Consider the following 20,913-nt stretch of genomic DNA (forward strand, 5'->3'; position numbering starts at 1 on the left):
ATAGTTTATTTTTATGAAATCAGCAATATATTATAGATTTAAAAAAAAATTATCTTTGATATGGTATTAATCATGTTATAGAGAATTGAAATATAGTACAAATTACCTTGTTAACAGGTCCAATCGTTCATGATAATTGTAATTGCCCGGCAGGCGATTTTTCCTCATGGGCTGAAGCATATCAGTGTCCTAATGAAATTGAACAAATCAATTCTGATATGAAGCCATTTCATGATGTGAACATGAGCCGAGTAATAGAGGATGTGAAACTCCACTACAATCGCCCGGGAAGCATCAGCCTGTGCCATTACGCTGTGAAGAATAACGAGCTATACCGACAATGTTACGGCCAACATGTTGGGTTTCACGTGTTTTCTGATGCTGTATTTCTTTCCATACTGAGAAAGGTGACTCTGCCGGATATGTCGTTCTTTATGAATTTGGGCGATTGGCCATTGGTCAAAAACCACGGGAAATTGGTGCCAATATTTTCATGGTGCGGCAGCACTGATACTCATGATATTGTATTGCCTACTTATGACATAACTGAAGCGACATTGGAAAATATGGGAAGGTGATAAATCTTTTGAATCAACCAATTTCTTAGGGTCAGATGATAAGATGTCGACGTTATGTTAAACTAACGAATTATGAACTCATTGCATAGTCGACATTTATGTTGTTAGAAAAATGATATAATATATAAAATTCCAACGTTGCTTTTTCTGATTGAAGGTGCTGCCAGTTTTAAAATTTATAATAGTAATAATACAACAGTAATAAAAATTATAAAATATAACTTAATTGACATACAATGGTAAAAGTATAAAGCCTAGTATGTTATAAATTTAATAATCATAAATTCATGGTATGGTTAAGCATCTGGCCCTTAAGGCAGAAACAGATTTTTATTCACAGCAAGCTCATGCCATATAAGTAAAGTGTGCAATGTTGTTTTACTTGGTATTTAAAAACCTCATGCATGATAAATGGTTTTTTTTATTTTCAGTAATCTTCATTTTCGAGCCACGTTTCTTTGTTTTTAGTGGTTTGGAAGGAAGTTACAAATGACAGTATGAACACAATGTTTTCGTCGGTTGTCAGGTTTTATTATTGAAAACTGTTTCTAGCCTTGTCTTTAAAAATATTTTTTCCTACAGAGTTATGCTCGATATGTTATCCATACAAGGAAACATTGGAAGAAAATGGACAGAAAAATATCCCCGGGCATTTTGGCGCGGCCGGGATTCCTCAAGGGAGCGACTGGATTTGATTGATATTGCAAGGCAGCACACGGATCTGTATAATGTTTCTTTGACAAACTTTTTCTTCTACAAAAATGAAGAACATATTTATGGTCCCATTGTGCCTCGTGTTTCATTCTTCAAATTTTTTGACGTAAGTTTTTCTCGATACCTATCTCCAACTAGACATTTCATACGGCGTCCATATTGTACAAGTATCTTAACATTATAGTTAACCCTATGGGGCAGGGTTGGTGAACCTTTTTAAGTACTTGTTTCAAAATTTCCTAAATATTATTTTTGACTGTCAAGCAGTTTTTCATGGGGAAAAAGTTGTGTTTTTAGAATCTTATTAAAATGATGATATTCTAGATTCCACTCACAGAACATAGCACACATTATAGCTTATCACTTTTTTCAAATAACGCCATATATTTCGGTTAACCAATTTTGAAACTGTCTGCCAGAATTACTACTACTAGCTCCACCAATTTTTTGTTTCTTATTTTTGTGGGTAGAAATGAAATTGTTTCTTACTGTATTACTTAAGGTGACGCATCAGTGAAACGCCAAATAATGTTCAACTGTACGCGCGACGAAAATTTGTACTTGCTTCGCATTCATTGAGAGAACGTGGAGTCGGACGCACGTCACTTTGCTGCGTGATGGCGACGGGCCAATTAATTCTAAAATCATGTAAAGATGACTAAAAACTTTACCCATTTACTTTAAAAAGCAAACATGTCAATGAATATATTATTATTGATACTAATAGAATAATAAACAGAACATAAAATGGACGTATGTTGGATTTATATGAGAAATAATATTTCGTTTGACAGGCGTCATTTTCACCCGCGACCCGCAATCCGCACATCGCCTAGCAACGATGCCGTGCCTCAACTAATGCATGGCCTTAATTAGGTTCTTTACGTACAAAATGACAAAAAATAGCTCTGATCGGATGAGGTAATCTCTCGTTACAGTAGTCGCAAGTATTGTAAATCTATTAAAATCAGATGTTCGCAGTGTGGCTTCCCCGTCGCCTGCTAATGTTAGTGTGATAATATTATATGTGACACGTAAAGCCTAACGACCAACCTATACCATTATATATTTACATTAAAAGTTATGTTAATTTTTGAAGGCTTTCTTTGCCTGCTATTTTTTATACAATATAATCTGTCATTTTTATTATGGGTATTTTTTTCTCTTCTCAAAATAAAACATTCACATGCCATGCAAAATCATCTCGCGTGTCACTGGCACGAATGTCATAGGTTCGCCACCACTGCTGTAGGGTAACATCTTTTCGAACTAGAATTGTGCATGCCTATGCTATATTATATCGTAATTATTGTTGTACTGTAATAGCGCGTTTATAATAATATATGTCAAATTTGCTTAGTATGTATTATACACCCAATCCTCTTTTTGCACGGTTTCGAAATAACACGGTTTAAAAAAAGTATCGACTGGTTTTTATTCACTGATTTTTTTGCTTCAACATGGTTTAAAAAAACTAAAAAGAATAAAAATACATATGTATCAAAAAACTGCGTTGCAATGGACCGCACGCCACTGGTGCATACATATGTTGTCAGCGGATGCCGCCCAGACAAACAAACGTACATACATGACGCCACTAGTCAGTCACTTTGGGTTCAATAGGAGAGATGCGCCGCGTGTTTCGGCGTCAGCGTAATTAAATATTTCCAGCGATGAGTGATTTTTCGCCAGCGAAAAATAGCAGTAAACGGGCACGTTTATTGTCAAGTAGCGACACTGAGTGAATATATTTCTCTATGCTAAATTTAATTTAACTCGAAAACTATGTATTTTTATGTAAGTATAAATAATACATAAATTAGATTTATTTTTGAGTTCAAGAATTTCGTATTTTGAGTTGATTTTAAGTAATGGAACGTATCTACCATTTTTGTATGGGCACCTTATCTTTTTTTACACGGTAGTCTTTGGTACATATACCCCGTGCAAAAAGAGGACGGGTGTAATATTGTATATTATTGTACATTGTCTTTGCAATTTGTTGAAATTATTATGTGTAATCAATGATATTTGACAACTTGTAGGCGTATAATACCAGCAACTATAACTAGGGGCGGTGCGGTGGCGTTAGTGTTGCGATGCGAGTATTAATATTTCCCAAATACAATTCATGTTAAAAATCTTTGTCTTGTATCTCGCTCAAATTAATTAGCGCGGCTGCCAGGGGTACAGTTAAGAAGCATTTGGCAGGTCATACCTCGAGATAGTTAACTCTTGGATCATGTTATAGCATTTTTATCACTATTTTTATTGATTTCGGAGTCATCTGCTATGTTGGAATAGAGCTGATGATGTGCATGGTAGTTCGACATACTCAAAAATAAATTAAAAGATAGTTTTTAGCAGTGGCAGCTTGTCCATATGCACTGCAGAACTGCAGCACCCCCAAGCAAATTGAGAAAAATGTAATATTATAATATACATAAATTTATGTACATTATATGAAAATATCAATATTATTTAAGCGTGTATTAAGCTCGCCCGCGCACCGATACATCCAATAATTATCATACACCTTGATACTAATATCAGAAAGTGAAGCATCGCGTGATTTAGTGCAGTACCATTTGCGATGGAATATGCTCATGTTGTCGAAGGAGGGGCGCGGGGCTCGCAGCTAGGAGCTTCGTCTGGTACTGCCAGTATTTCGTGTTGTGTGCGGGTGTATGAGTGCGACGCGATGCACGGCGCGATAGCTGTCGAGAGCAACGAAAAGATGGTAGACCCTTTTTCAAGGAAAAAAGACAGAAGAATCAGTTTTATAATGAAATAAATACATGTAATGTTTAATTTTAATAATTTTGATGTTAATAGTAAAATATAATCCAAATAAACATTTATTTTTATTTTTAATCATCCGCAGCATCCCCAGATATAATATCCACGAGCCGCCACTGGTTTTTAGTATATACATACTTTAATTTGGAGTACTGCAAATTAATTTTTGTCATAGCCTCATAGATATTATAATAATCGGATACAAGATCTCAATATTGAAGTGGACACGCTAGCAGAATAGGCCAAATACATTAATGAAAATCAGCAATAATCACCCGTATCGTAATGTAGGTGGAGTTAATTTTTCCAATAGACTACATTTTACAATAACCTCTGGCGGCTTATAGTATGTCATAAAATTATTGGATTGTGTTCGCACAACAATGATAATACAATAAAAAGAAATTTGCATGAGCAGACCGAGACATCTATGAGCGGGGTCATTCATGAGGACCCTTTTATATTCTACATACTAACCAAAAATCTACAATAATATAATTATCAAATGTGTTAAATAACCTCATGTATTCCGTTTCAGATTGTCTTATATAATTGTTTGAATATGATTGCCTTCATAGAATTTGATGTTTATTTAATTTTGCAGTTCAAATATCTGATTAACCTTGATGGGACTGTGGCCGCTTACCGTTTACCATATTTGTTAGCGGGTGACTCGTTGGTGCTCAAACAGGAATCTCCTTACTACGAACACTTCTATCGTCAACTGAAACCTGGGGAACACTACCTTCCGTTCAAGAGAGACTTATCTGATCTCACAGAAAAGATTTTATGGGCTGTTGACAATGATGAAAAAGCCCGCACCATTTCGAAAAACGCTCAAGAGTTTACGAGAGCGCAACTGATGCCAAAGGATATCATCTGCTATTATGCGATGGCTTTAAAGGTAAGGTCTAACAGTTTTTTTTACCTTCAGGGTTTAGAGTGAATGTTCGGGTTGGCGTATGATCCTGAAATCAAAATCATTTGTATATAAGGATATTCGGCATTTGTCTTAGCAGACTTGACAGTAGTGGCGAGGAGTGAAGGTAAGTAAGCTGTTAAGATCCGACATAGTGAACACTAAACTATATCAGTCATACATATCAAATTGTAGATGGTGCTGGTTAGTTTTATGGGCAGGTATCTTAAGGACGCGCCCTATGGGTCTACTTCGTGCTCTTAGTTAGTAAGGTATTCAATATGTAATACAATAGAACCTCGATATAACAGACTAATGCGGGTGAAGAGGTGTATAAAAACAGTACTCTCTAAAATTGAATTTTGTTATCTGACGAATAGTCAATAAGAAATGTTATTAGATTGTCAAGTGTTATTTTTCTTCTTCCTCGCAATCTTCACTTCCATCCTTATTTTCCAAGATCATAACTTCATCTGCTATTTCACTTTTTATCGTGCACAGAACATTGTTTACAAACTGTGACACTTGGATTTAAACATGTATAACACTAATAGGGTGTTTTTAACAATTTTTACATTTTAACCAAATATTTTGTCCGTCATATCGAGGTTTTACTGTACCAACAAAAGTACTTTTTTGTATTTGCTGTCCAACTATGGATTTGCAATAATGAAGATTTTATTCAGTCATTGTTTTATATTTATTATTTTTTTATTCATATACATAATATATATTATACATTATTGTTGAAATAATTCAACATACAGGCCGCATGTTAGTTAGTACAGTGAACCATTTATGGGCCGCCAGATGCTGATTTCTGGTATAGATTATGTACTTATTACTTTGTATGTGACAAAACTTAATCAATCTATAACTCTTCACTCTTTTAATTAGCCCTATGATTAAAGAAGAAATATAGGGTTTAAGTTAAATGATTGGAATAAAATTCGGGTGTTCTTGAAAATATTTTTTTTAAATGATCTTGAATAATATACAATAGGTACAGTACTAACCTATCCTACATTTTATCTAAAAATTAAAGCACTACTGCAGTATACAAATTATGTGGTATGCATTTAAACATTTTCACACAAAATTTGTATACTGCAACATCAAAAATTTCATAACATACAAGGCTCTGCCGCTCCTTGAATCACTATCTGTATATTTTCACATTCATGTACATAATTTAACAATGAAAATTATCACATTGACATTGTGAGAACAGTGCGATGTGTGAAACAAACACATACTAAGTGGATTGACTATTCATAATAATTTACAATATATGTAATTCCATATCAACTTTTTATTATCAAACAATATATCCGCCTATTGCGGGGTAGTCGAATGAAATTCTAGAGCCATTTTCTCAACAATTGGTGTTTTAAAGCTCGTTTTCATACATTCGTTCATAATACAAATATATCATAGTTATATATTATATAAATTTTGTTTAAAGTAAATGCACTATGGCGTTATCGTGACATGCGTTAAGACTCGAAACATGAGCCAATTGCATTGCAAAATCGATACAATGATTATAAAAATACAAACGTGCCGGCAAACTTTTGCGTTATATACATTAACAAAACCAAAATAAGATATGATACAAAAAAAAATCAATTACATAATTTTCAATATTTCATCCATTTACATACTGAACATTGATAGGCTGATATCTTTTCAATGTTTGTAATATTCAAGGGTAAAGATTAATTGACATAGAACATTTGATGATTGTTGCAGGAGTGGTCAAAGCGACTCGGAGAGCCAATACAAAATTATGAAGGAATGGAAAAAGTAGAGCAAAAGGTTCAAGAGGCTGACAAATGTCACTGTGAAGGTGTGGTAAAGAAAATGATGTTAAAAACTGAATTATAATTTTCTTAGAACCATTATTTTTTATATTAAAAAGAGCACAGGAATAGTAATACTTACATAGGTACTTTCTAAATTAGAATTCAACAGATATTATAAGTGATTTTATTCATACATTGTGGGATAAAAAAGAAGTTTCTGAGATCATTGCATTCTACTGAATGTCTGTAAAGTCAAGACCAAAATGCATCTGTGCGTGAATAAGTGAAGATTGTATTAAAACTATTTAAAATATTCTGATACATGTGTTCATGTATTTTGCCAAGGAATTGAAAACTTTCTCGTATAGATGTTCTCGGTCTGGACTAGGCGTAACAAACAATCCAGTCAGGCAAAAACTGTTAAATTTTAATTGTTTTGTCATTATTTGTCAGTTATGTGCTCTGTCGTTGAAAGTTTATAAATGTCACAACATATTATTATTGTGTACAATGTAAAGTGACATCATTCCAAGTGCGATTTAATAATTTTTACATACATACATATTAGTATTTTTTTGATAATTTAATTAATCAATTATTTGCTAAAATTCAACAGTTTAAAAATATTTTTTTATATTACAATAATTTACTAGCTTCTAATTATTTTTTAATACTATTAACGCTTGCCTCAATATTAGGGCATTTTTTATGCATACAAGAGTCTCAATACAGCTATAGAACTTTGAATAATTTCAGAGGTAAAAATAATCAATATTAGATAATTATGAAACAGTATATGTATATTTTGCATACGTACTAGGAAACCAAAAATTATGTGAATATGCATTAAGTTTACAAAGTATTTCTAGTAGACGATACTTAAATAAAAATTGACTGAAACAGCTAATAAGTGAAATCATGTTTTAAAGATTTTTTCTTAATTTATTTCAATAATTTACTTATTACCAAAGAATTATAAAATCATCCTACACATTGCTAAAAAATGATAATAAAAATGATGAATTTTCCACATTTGAATTGTTATCCAATTTTTATTGTAATGTAATTTTTTTTACTAATTTACTAAATAAAATATTTTCATGAATATGAATTGTTTTTTTTATTAACAGCAGCATTATAAAATATGTAATAATCATTTACCTAGAAACATACAAAAGTATTCAAAATGCACAGTAAATACAATTTAATAAATAAATATCTCAAATAAAGTAGGACACCTTAACCGGTTCTATGACTTCAGCGAGTTATCTCGCTCTATGAGGCCGTGATCGTCAGGCCGCACATACAATTTTCGCGAGTTATCTCGCCTGACTTTAAACTCAAATTATTAGCCACTGTCAATTGATTTGCATAATCTAAAAGCTTAAACACACAGTGACATCTGTTTGAATAATAATTATGAAATACTAGGCGACAAATTATCGGTATTACAGCGATTGTAGTAAGCTTCGCTCTACATTCAATGTGTATCATTAAAAATTTGAGCCCATCAGATAATGCAATAGTAATGTCGGGAGGGATAGAAAAGGTTAAGAAAGTTTGTGATTCAACGATTATGAATCAATTCTATGTGCGAAGGGGAAAAGGTGATAAGTTTAAAATCACCATCTACTTTTTAGGACAGCCAAAGAAAATTGATTTTTGGACTACTGTATGAAATTTAGTATTTCAGAGGTGTTTTGATGATCCACCTCATCCTTTTTCTAAATTATGCTTAAACATAATATGACATATTCAATTAATAAGACTTATCACCTTTTTCGTTTCGAACACAGAATTACACAGTAATTGTTCAGATGTCAATTGAATCATATTTAACTTTTTATAAATCTTCTGTTAGACAAACTGCAACTATAACTGACATATGAAAATCCTTTAATTTGGACAAAATATTTGGAAATCCTCCGTTATAAATTATCACCGATAATTCCATCATTATTTTTGTCAAAAATTGTCTAATCTGAAAAAAATTTCAACAAAGTACGCAACGCGAAAAAAAAACTATTCTTACAATACTATCTGCAAATATCTAAAAACAGTTATGTCTCAATATAACCCTCATGTTGGAACTAAGGTCTACACCTAAGACAGTGAGATAATATAATACAGTTAATTGGTTACAAAATATTCACCGATACATACTAACGTCGGGGCTCTGATACATGCACATATAGGCGTCGCAGAGGAGTCTTTTGGCATGTTCAGGGAGCATCCGGTCATTGGGGGCAGCTTCATGGAGCGCTCGCACTCCCTCCTCGCTCAGCCAATCGGAAATATCTTCAACGAGGACTATTTCTGGAATGTTGTAGCCATTTTGTTCACCTAAAATTTGAAGAAGGGTTTATTAAGACCCCACTGTTAGCATAATTAATTTTTCACTTTGTAAGATAAACTTTGATATCTTAGTAAGAGTCTGATTATGTACATATAATAAGGGGTCATCCATAAATGACATCACACGATTTTCGATATTTTTTTACTCCATCATTACACTTTATCACGAAATTTTTCAAACCCCTGTTTAACTTAGATCATATTTTTAACTCCCCCTCCCCATTCATTAAAAAAGCAAGTTGATTCAAATGTTTATTGAAGAATATTTTTGTTTATACATCAATTAATTATCTCTGTGTGGCTATGAACACATCTGCAGACAGAATGTCTAAAGATATCTTTGACTCTGGAATAAAACCTGTGTAACAAAGAAAAAAGGCGAATCATGGTGGCCGAGTACCTTCCATGTCAACTTATAATGTCGTGGGTCCCAGGTTAGAATCCTGGTCTTAGTCTGGCAAATACACATCAATTTTCAATTTGTGTTTGTAGTCAGAGTATGGACCTAATAGGTTTGAGCAGGTGGCTACCATCCATTCCTCGTAAATACCAGGATTCGACAATTTCAATACATGCCATATTCATAATCTTTCGGCAGAAATGTGTTTGCGAAACTGTTCGATAATGTTTCATTTTGTCTGAACGATAATTAATACTACGCGTGACATGAGAGATTGCGCAATCGGTGTACACTGACCTTTTCTGTCCGCCATTGAATCAAAGAAGCACCAAGGAGCTTCATGACCTGACCCCGCTTTAACGAATGCAACATAATGTGATGTTTCTATACAGACAACCGCAAATAGTTCCATGTATAGGCGGGGGACAGGGCAGTGCTCCGCCATTATTGTGAAATCTGACGGGACCGATAGCACGGTTGGCTGAAACAAAAACAAAGATAATTGAGATTATCAAGGTACAGTGTTACCAACACAATAATACACCGTCAAGACGTGTGAAGCGGTGTAGTATGTATTATATTTCAGGAGTACTTGAGCAAAACAGTCTTGATTATCAATTTTATATTTCACGTGGTTTTGAGGTAAGCAAGGTTCAACTAAAAACCGACAGATGCCATCACAATCAATTGTTTACAACGATCGGCGTGAGTCATCGAATCTGTAAGTCTACTTGTGTAATTAAAGCTTAAGGCATAAAGCCCACCAAAAAAGCGCTCGATGCGCTCACTACTGAGTAGGCCCCCTCCCACCCGCGCATTACCCTTCACCTATGTAATAAGGGGCCCAAGAAGCACAAAATAATTATTATTATCAGCGTCTCTCATAACAAAGCAATAAAAATATTATATTATTTCGAGGCTTGTAATTAATATTCACGATGACATTATTCTACCAGCGAAATATCGGACACGCAATAAAATTAAACAATGAGTTCTCTGTTATTAAATAATGGCTTCTCGCCCGTTGATCGACGACGCTTCCAGAGCGTGATTTTGCTCGCCGTGTTCAATGAATGGACTACGTTGTATTTTCGTTCATTCGTATCGCCGAGAAGCCAAAAAACGATGACTCATGGGGCAGGCGGGCATAATGCGTCGTCAAATTCAGTGTGCGCTGGCGTATTTGATTACGTTGTATTTTCGATGATTTACGCGCCACTTGTGAAATTTTGCGCGAGAGCCCCACTTGCTGTGTTAAGTGGGTTTTACGCCTAAGGTTCATTTTCTGACAATAATAAAATTATATTTACCTTGTGATTTACTCGTTTTATGTGTGTGTGAGCGGTATCCAAACAAGGTTGGCAGAAGGAAGTACTTTCTAACCCGACTCCGCACTGTCCAAAACATTCTCTGCATTCAAAAGCTGCAAGTTTCCCACAAACTGTGCATTGTCTAGGCGCTGTAATAAAAACAATGGTTACTAAATATGATATTAGGGTGAATGAATATGAGAAAAAGGGTGGCGTCCTGCATAAATAACACCTGTGGCCATTTGGACGTAGTCTTTCACATATAATAATATTATTGTAATCGACCATAATTTATGTCAAAGTAAAATATCCGAAACTATAATGTGCTATGAAAAAATGAGTGTGTGACGAAAGCAGACTACAGAAGTGAAATTTTTTTTTCACTTTCCATTTTTGGACACTTAGATTGATAGTAGTTAGTACTAGTCATCGTAAATTGCAGTATATTTCTTTTGAAGTGTTTTAATGCGATTGATATTTTTATTCGAAAAAATACTAAATAAACTATAAAATTAAAATGGCGAAGGGTGGAGGTAGGCTGTTAAGATCTGACATAGTGAACATTAAACTTTGTTAGTCATAAGTATTTGTTTTCATTGAACTAAAACTACAATTAGTATTTGTTAGTTTTTAAAAATAAATTTAATCCAGACTAAACCAAACCATAATAGTTTTGGTACATTTTGGGCTATCCGACAAAATTGTGCACACTTGCTCATTCATACTTACAGTAAAACCTCGTTAATAAGAACACGGATAATTCGAAATTTTCACGAAAAAAAAAGTCCCTTGAACATTATTTTCATATAAAACCATACCTTTAATTCGAAATTATATATTTAGAAATAGTCCTGGCATATATAAATATTCAATAAATAGTAATAAAGTACACTATTTCATGAGCCAATCATCAATGAAAATTGTGACAGACCTTTCTCAAAACATCATAAATTACTTATTTTAAGAAGCTAATTAACCCAATGCTTACGGGCCGCACAAAATTGTGTTTTTGCTAATTACTTTTCAAATGCAAATTAACACGTTAATTACAAAATTAATTAAAAGGGCCCGTAAGCATTGTGTTAACATAATCCTGACATTTTATGATCCATTAACACTCACGGAACTGGAAATTTGGTAGGCACATCTCTGATCGGAAGCAATATTAATGAAAATCAAAAAAAAAAGATTTCAATTTTTTTATATTTTTCCCCCATACATTTCATAATTCGTAATTCGATTTTTTTTTTGATTTTCGGTCCTGTGACATTCGTATTAACGAGGTTTTACCGTATTTGTTTTCCTTGATTCAGCGATACAAAATAAGTTGTTGGTTAATTTGTTTAAATTCATTAAGCTTTAATTGTATAATTTTAGATATTTTATAGACAGGTATTTTTTGACCATTATCTGTTATGGCTTGGTTTTCACAGGGTTTAATTGAATTTTAAAAACTAACCAACACCATCTGTAAATTGCAGTTTTAGTTCAATGAGAACAAATACGTATGACTAACCAAGTTAGGCGTGCACTATTTACGGCAGATCTTAACAGCCTACCTCCTCCCTTCGCCACTGATACCTAATAACAATTGTAATGTGCCATATGCCAAGATACTAATAATAGTTTTCTTCTAGATCAAAGGCGGGAATAACAAATTCGGCATGCTAATCGTTTTTTCAAACGTACAGAAAAATATTGTCATACAAATGAAAACTTACCATCTTCAATAACATCTGTGACGTCTAATAACTGAGAGGGCAATATTCTCGGGTACATCTTATATGACTTTCCAAATCTTGGCATTTGTATAATTAGGCACGAGGGGACTTCCTTCAATTTAATATTGGAAGTCAAAAAGCTTTGCTCGAAAAGTTGCTGAACGCTCGGCAGAGACAGTTTCTCATCTTTCTCCACGAACAATTGATAATGGAAAGTCTCTTGCCCGGAACTCAGTTTCAAAAATGGTTCAGCTCGTAATATTTGCGCAACCAAGGAATTAAGAAATTCTTCAGGATCCTGAAAACAAAGACAATTATAAGCTTCTTAGATGTAGCGTAGTCATGCAAAAATTATAAGGCTCCCTGTAAACTTTCTCTAATAAGCTGCTAGCTGTTTAGGTTTGTTTGCAACAATCACCCTTATTGCTATTGCAAAGAGCTAATTTTTCAACAACATGTACAATATATTATATAGTGTACAATACAAAATACATAAAAAAGCTGTGAAAATCCTTATTGTGAGGGTAGAATTTGGTAGCATACATTTATTTTCAACCACATTCATCTCTATATATATCTGTTTACTATTATCTATATCGGTATAGCCGGAGGCAGGATATGTACGCAACCCCCGATGGCTAGAGAAGACCTGGACGGCCGAAATTGAGATGACTGGACTGGGCCACAGGAGATTTAAAAATGTTCGGCCAAAGCAACTGGATAATGTCGGCGCTGGATCGTCCAGGATGGAGGAAGTTTTTGAAGGAGGCCAAGACCCACCAAGAGCTGTAGTGCCGTAAATGATGATGACTATTATCTATTAGTTGGTCAATGGATACAATTTGTTAACAAGGTTATAATTTTTATAGATATATATTTTGAACTAATTTATTGTTCAAAGCGATAGATACCTTTTCTTCTGAAGTCAGACCAGATATTGAACTAAGTTTTTCCAACAGTTTCCTTAATTTCATAACTCTGTCGCCTCTAACATATAAGTTTTGACGCAACGGATTTACAATTTCTTCTCTTAAAACACGCTGGACTTCTTCGTAATGAGCATTATCCTGAAATGAATATATATTTATAGACATACATACAGATGGATGCTTTGAAACTCCAACAGCTAATTAAAGATGATAAAAATTCTTTTATTTAGATCAATCAACTACAGATTAAGTGCTATGCTGATTAAATGATAAGGTCCATGGTAAAATCATATCAATACTAATTTTGGTTAAAATTGAGTTGAGTTATGATTATACCCTCTAAGCAGTATTTTGTCAAAAAAACTGATTAAAAAATTTAGCTGATTAGGGTGTTTTCGGACCATAGTAGAGCTTGTGGAATTCGTTATGTTACTGATCCAGATAATCCTAGGAACAGAGGAATGTTCAGCTAACGATCACTGATTTTATCAGAACCGTTATAGTCTTAAGATACAATTTATTGAGGGTAAGTGAGACAAACTGATTTGAGTAATTTAATTTAGCGTCAAAATGACTGCCGCCAGGCTGACAATCAACAAATAAACAATTAATTTTAACTAAACCAATAATCTTTAAGTACAATGTGACCAGCCCCGCACAAGCTTTAACTCAACCCCATCCTAAACGTACCGAGTGTGCGAGTGACCCGGAGTCCAGGAGACCCTCTGTCAAAAGGTTAGTATCTGAAATCCCACCGTTCACCGTTTTTGTTGTTATATAATGAGTATTTCAATATTTTTTTTATATAAAATCACTGTTTCAAATTTGGAACTAGATGGGAAGTTAATGTTAAATATGATTAAATATGAATCATTGACAATCAATTATTTACAAAACATGCGTTACGTTAGAAGAGATATACAGTCTAATGAGAGGAATAATCTTCGAAAATATGAGCAATGAGGATTGTGCACATATATAATTAATAATGCAGACAGGAAGACATCATTACTTACCAAAGAATCTGGCGGCCTAAACAGCAGTGAGTCAAATACGCTCGTGAAGGTAAACATGGAGAATAGGGTGGCATCCAAATAGCATGAATTGTGATGTCCTTGAATACCTCTGAATTTTCCGCACAGACCTTCCAAGTCAGTTGTGTGATTTAACGGGGGAATGCAGCCGGGCACAACTGGACAATCCATCTAAAGAAAAAGAAAAATGTTATAAGTCAAGTCATTTATTGCATGCAATAACATTCGTCTATGACGTTTGTAGGGAATTGATTATTCTTTTTGTATGTTCTATTCTGTTTATTGAGATATGTGATTTGGAAAAAACCCTTCATTGTAACATTTATTAATCCAACTGTCCTTGCGAATAATAATTGTAAATTAAATCAAGGTGATGATATTAGTACTAACACGATTTATAACTGGTGTCAGGAGTAATCTCTTATGACAACCTGTACTTGTAGTTAAATATTAATTTATATTTATTTAATCAAGACTGAATACATGAGATTCAAAAATATAACATTCTTTTTATTGAAAATAGATAATTTTTATTTTTATATGATTTTATTAATAGGTGAACATGTATGTGAATGACATGACATATTTTATGTTTTTCAAAATCATATGTTTTCGTTGTAAAGTAAGGACACTGCCGTCATTAAAATTGATGATATGTTTTGCCTCTCCTGTATAGTTTCGCATGGTTCCGGCATGTAAAATTAGGTAACTCCTGTTTATATTCAAAGTATCTGTTTACAAAATCCATTACTTTTTTATGTAAGTACCTAACTAATTAACAATCGTGTTATAGTGAGAATTCTATGATGTATGGAGAGATGATATATTATAGTCAGAGGCATAATTTAATATTATTACCTGTCCAAAGTCAGCTGATGCCGCATCAGGCTGCGGCGTGACAGGCACATCTTGAAACCGGCCATCTTTCCGGCACAGAGAGAGAGGCACAAAGAGACCTCTGTCTTTCGGACAAGTGAAGAATCTCTCTCCGCAGTGTGTCCCGTCACTCAAACCAGGCTGTTCTTCCTCTAGTTCTATACCCGCATAGACCGTTTCTGAAGAAGAAAAAATTTTAAGATAATAACATAATATCGTATCACGAAGATATCAATTAGCTGATGTATCAAATAATACTAAATAAAATAAATCGATTTGATCTTATACATATATATCAGTGGTGGGGGCTCGAGGTAGGCGGCTCAATTTACCAAGAGTACACCGCAGAGAAACGTCAGATTTTTTTATTCAATACTTGAAAGCATCTAAGCGGCACTTTTTGAGCATAGACAATCATTGAAAAATTGCTATTGTATGGCTAAATCGCTATTATAAGCGTAGACAATAAGTACAAATATAAAAATCTTTTACAATGAATAAAATTCAAACATTTTCAATTACCTAATAAAATTCGCCGTTTTCAAAAATCAGTATAGCATATTAGAGTTCGCCAATGCATTTCATAAAATTTAAATTATTATAAAGTAACCTTTGACACAAAGACACTCGTGCTTAAACCTTCGTATAAAACGCTCTAAATAGGTAGGTAAGTATGCGAAAATAAGGAACATTTTTCAAAATAACGTTATAGATAACAATATTTTTTATATAAAATTTAACCGTGTTAACTAAGCGATATTGTTATTATTTTAGATAATTCCGACTCAAATTTAATCAATAAAATAAGAAGTACGAGTGAAAATGGCTTGAATGGCTTTTATTTACTCTTTGATTAGTGATTGTTTTGACTCTTTTGACCGGACCTTCCATATCGATGCGGGTGTTTTTTTCGGGTTATTTTGACGGGGTAAATGCGAATGGATGGCAGTGTCGGAGACAAATTGTATCAATAATAATATAAAATTATTGATATATTATTTGAATGCTCGATACCGAAACGTCAAACAATCGCAGCGCTCCATATTGAACTTTGTAAGATAATAACTTAATTCCCTTCCGAAATCTGAACGTCGCATGCTCTTTCCAGTAAGCCAATACGAGCTTGATTGGCGAATATTCGCTGCGAATAATTTGCTTTGGTGTGTGCACGAATGTTTTAGGTTACTTTATAATTATTTAAATTTTATGAAATGCATTGGCGAACTCTATTATGCTATACTGATTTTTGAAAACGGCGAATTTTATTAATTTAAAATGTTTGAATTTTATACATTGTAAATGATTTTTATATTTGTACTTATTGTCTACGCTTATAATAGCGTTTTTGCCATATAATAGCGGTTTTTACCATGATTGTCTATGCTCAAAAAATCTCGCTTAGATGCTTTCAAGTATTGAGCAAAGAAATCTGACGTTTATCCAGGGTGCATGGTCGTAATATAGAGCCAGGTAGGCTGTTAAGATTTGACATAAATAGTGCACACTAAACTTTGTCAGTCTGTTTTTTTTTTTTTTGACCATGTCCGATCCTAATAGGATCATATGGGCCTCCACAGAGTAGAGGTTTGTAATAACAAATATTGTTTTTTACGAGAAATGGATGTCAGCCACTTGCTCAACCTATTAGGTCCATACTCTGATTTACACACACATTGAAAAACAATATGTGTACTTGCCAGACCCAGGATTCGAACCTGGGACCCACGGCGTGATAGTCCAACGCTTAAGCCGCGATATGTTTACAATATATTATACTCCTCCATAGAGATGAAACAGAGTAAGCTGATGGGCCTTGCCCTGAGACAAAACAAAAAGATAAAACTAATGATCATGGATCGAGCAAGCAGGCTGCCATCAGCAACAAACATGGCACTAAGCAATTTGGAAATCGGTTATGATTCTGTTTATCTTAGCTCATGTGTAATAGAATATGGATGTTGCGAAACTGAATTTTGGTGTTCTTGAATCATCATTACCTACAATAATATGTTTACAATATAGCAGAGTTATCTCTCCCCAATACTGCACACCATAATTCCTTTCTGCAAAGATTCAATTAGTTACAAAACCCTATGTAGATGGCCGAGCGGCTATGTGTCAGGCTTATAATGTTTTGGGTTCCGGGTTCTAATCCCATGTTGTTTTTGAATTATATATGGACCTAGAGTATGGACGTAATAAGTGACCAACATTTATATCTTGTAAAAAAAAATCTGTTAAGAAACCTCTTAGTGAGGCGATCCAGATCTACATAGAATTGTAAAAGCTATCTTAAAAAAAGTAGATAATGTGTAGCAATTAGGTATATTATATGTATTTTTTCAACAGTATCTGAAATCAGATCAGATCATCAAATGTATTAGGTACTGAAAACTTGTTACTTGAGAAATGTGTTGAACTGAGTCTAGTTTAAGACAATTTGAGAAGAATTTGATGCGCAATCATTTATAGGGAGTGCCATGTCTTGTTATTATTATTATTTTTTTTTTTTTTTTTGACCATGTCCGATCCTAATAGGATCATATGGGCCTCCACAGAGTAGAGGTTTGTATTAACAGATTTTGTTTTTTACGAGAAATGGATGTCAACCACTTGCTCAACCTATTAGGTCCATACCCTGACTCACACACAAATTGAAAAACAATATGTGTACTTGCCAGACCCAGGATTCGAACCTGAGACCCACGGCGTGATAGTCCAACGCTCAAGCCGCGCGACCACCGTGGACAATATAAAGTGTGCCGCTTAGAAAAAATGATGAAGAACATTAAATTACTGCATGACACTTAACATCATAACAGTAAGTTTTTCAAAATAAATAGTTTTGACAGTTGTCAAAACATGAATGTTAAAATTGTTTCGAAAGAAGTGTAAGTATTTATTTTGTAAAGAAATAGTGAATATTCACCATCTGTATATCCGATCCAACGAACTACGCCGTAAAATATGTTTGATGGATCTGCAACCACCTCCACCATAGATCCGACGCCGATGTCAGAGTTTAGTATCATGTTGTCAGGTGATATCAAGTGCGGTGATTCTGGAAGATCATAGTGGATATTACTCTTTTGTTCACTCTCACTTGTGCTCGGTATAGCTGTAAGCAGAAATAATATAATTAGAAATTACTAATATGTTTCGCACACACGCACGGTATAGATAAGTAGAATTGTGTCATTATTTACTTGAGACAATTTCATCTTTTCCAAATTCAAGCACAAACACTGGTATATTGTCAAGGGAGACATTCTCGTCGTAGTTGGAGTAATAGTCCATGATAATGTTTTGAGAAATATTGCTTTTTTTGACACACTGCTCCATTTTAGATCCCTGTTTTAAACTCTATTTTGGTTTCCTACTGAATTTACATGCATGTTAGGCTAAAAATAGACACTGGCTGAACACGTTGCCAGATTTAATAATACAAGCAATGTAGAGACTAAGCAGAATGTTTTCCACTATAAACGTATTCAGTGTGAGATAGACATTTATATTATATATTAATTTTAATCTAAAACATATGTTCATCATAACCTTCACAAATAATTTTGAAATAATGTTCACAGCGTTTGTACGCAAGAATATTTACATTTTATAAAACATGACAATGATATGAAAATAATTTAAAACATTGTTGTATAGGTAATCAGGTCTATACTACTTACTATAAACAACAATTACATAGATTGGTAACTATAATAATTTAATTTAATTAAATCAATATAATTATATGTAGTAGGTAATCGAACACCAATAATATGCCTACTTACACTTGGTAACTTAACTTAACTCAAAATATTTTATTGTAAATAGTTTGAAAAAATAATTTTATAAAATCTAATGTTTGTTTTCTTACCCCTCAACCTTCCTGAATCGGAAATATGATTGGCATATTCGAAATCATCAGTGTAATTTTGTTCATTTACCATGTTATTGTCAAAGTCATCAGGTCTGTTTTTGTTTCCTCGCTTCTTATCATGACTGATATGAGTCAATAAATTCAGAGACTTGACTCTTGTATTGGTTTGAGCTGGTGAAATCATACGTGCGACTCTTGGGATGGTTTCATATCTACCTGTTTTCGAATCGGACACCAATGATTTACCAGTTGTAGCCATTCATTTACCGTATTTTCTTTAGTGTCATTTAACTGTGTTATTTTCACATGGATGAAGAAAAAATAATATCGAGTGAATGACGACGTACAATAATTTCCCTTACTGAAGGATATAGTTTTACACTACGATTAATCACACCGATAAGAGTCAATTGCTTTATCTTTTACAGATAAGGAACATTGAAGTCTGCTGTCAAAATACTACCTACAGATAAATTTTATTAAATTAATAATAATTGTTTTGATTGCCTAACAATATACATGTTTGTTGGCAGATTAGTATTTACCGAAAGGCAACAAGAATGTTTATAGGCGCTTTATATAGAATTAAATTAGAAAAATAATTCTTGGTAACTCTTCCGAAAAACCATTTTGTTATAACATAAAAATTTTAATTACGAATGTTTGTATTTCAGAAAACACAGAAACAAGAAACACGTAGGCTGTATAAAATTACCTTTTCTTGACAGGTATGGTATGATCTAGTATCGCTAGTCGCTACCAGTGTTGCCATATTTTCAAAGTGGAATTATAGTACAGAGCCTCCAAAATTATAGTATTTGGGGAAAAAATATAGTACGCGTTGTCATCACTGTTGAAAATGTATAAGTTTTTTGTATCTCAGAAAAAAATAACGGAGAATTCGAAAGACTGAGAGACCCCCTTTTATTTAGGTACCTCTTCCGACCAAAAATGATTACCGAAGAATTCAAGAAATTTTTGTTTTGAATCAAAATCAAGAGATTTTTTTACGTTTTTCGAGCAATTTTTTTCCAAGTTCTCCAAATTTTCTAATATTGCGAAATTATAGTACTTTGCATCAATTTATAGAACGGAAATCTCGAAATTTGAGTATTTTTTACATATTTTTTCCGATATTCAAAATTATAGTATTTTGGGCGTACTATACCTGTTTTATATCGTACATAGTACGCGGACCAAAATTATAGTACAAATACTATAATTATAGTACGGTTGGCAACACTGGTCGCTACCATATTTATTTTTATAATAATAATTATTCATTCAAGAGACAATAATAAAGTTTATAGGTAGGTTAATTTCGTTTATTGGGAAAGTCTTCATCGAGCTGTAGATTGACGTACAACAGTAATTGGTAAGGTATTGATATTAATTGTATTGTATCAATGTTATTATATTATAATATACATCAAAAACATTTTTTTTAAATTAATTTTACAGATATCTACATACCTAACTACCTAGTTACTTTTTACTAATACAGTACAAATGAATCTACCTACCTAGGTATCTAATGAATATTTTATCTAGGTACCTATATTTTTTCGTTGTTTCGTCTGAATTCTTTGTGTA

At 33.4% G+C, this 20,913-nt stretch overlaps 2 protein-coding genes across 3 annotated transcripts in view; one reads left to right on the forward strand and one right to left on the reverse strand.

The window, feature by feature from the left end:
• The window catches only part of LOC147066298 (protein O-glucosyltransferase 2-like), a 218,508-nt gene that overhangs the window by 2,956 nt on the left and 194,639 nt on the right, over positions 1–20,913 (forward strand). The window contains exons 3-6 of the mRNA XM_085956021.1: positions 118–574; positions 1,161–1,398; positions 4,696–4,995; positions 6,763–6,958. Of these exons, the coding sequence (XP_085812147.1) occupies positions 118–574; positions 1,161–1,398; positions 4,696–4,995; positions 6,763–6,897 (1,130 nt within the window). The 3' untranslated portion in view covers positions 6,898–6,958. The remainder of the gene's footprint in view (positions 1–117; positions 575–1,160; positions 1,399–4,695; positions 4,996–6,762; positions 6,959–20,913) is intronic.
• CYLD (ubiquitin carboxyl-terminal hydrolase CYLD) lies at positions 7,918–20,068 on the reverse strand. Of its 2 annotated transcripts, none has more exons than XM_085956018.1 (9): positions 19,318–20,068; positions 18,370–18,558; positions 15,423–15,619; positions 14,547–14,735; positions 13,513–13,668; positions 12,602–12,899; positions 10,881–11,029; positions 9,868–10,051; positions 7,918–9,158 (listed from the first exon to the last, which is right to left on the reverse strand). In XM_085956018.1, the coding sequence occupies exons 1-9, from the start codon at positions 19,577–19,579 to the stop codon at positions 8,965–8,967; spliced, it is 1,818 nt and encodes a 605-aa protein (XP_085812144.1). In that variant the 5' UTR covers positions 19,580–20,068; the 3' UTR covers positions 7,918–8,964. The 2 variants fall into 2 exon arrangements, with proteins under 2 accessions (XP_085812144.1, XP_085812145.1); XM_085956019.1 differs by lacking the exon at positions 19,318–20,068 and adding an exon at positions 18,647–18,838.

Source organism: Rhyacophila brunnea, unplaced genomic scaffold (genome assembly GCF_057557595.1).
Source record: "Rhyacophila brunnea isolate RB1 unplaced genomic scaffold, BYU_Rbru_1.0 scaffold_5, whole genome shotgun sequence".
NCBI classification, from domain to species: domain Eukaryota; kingdom Metazoa; phylum Arthropoda; class Insecta; order Trichoptera; family Rhyacophilidae; genus Rhyacophila; species Rhyacophila brunnea.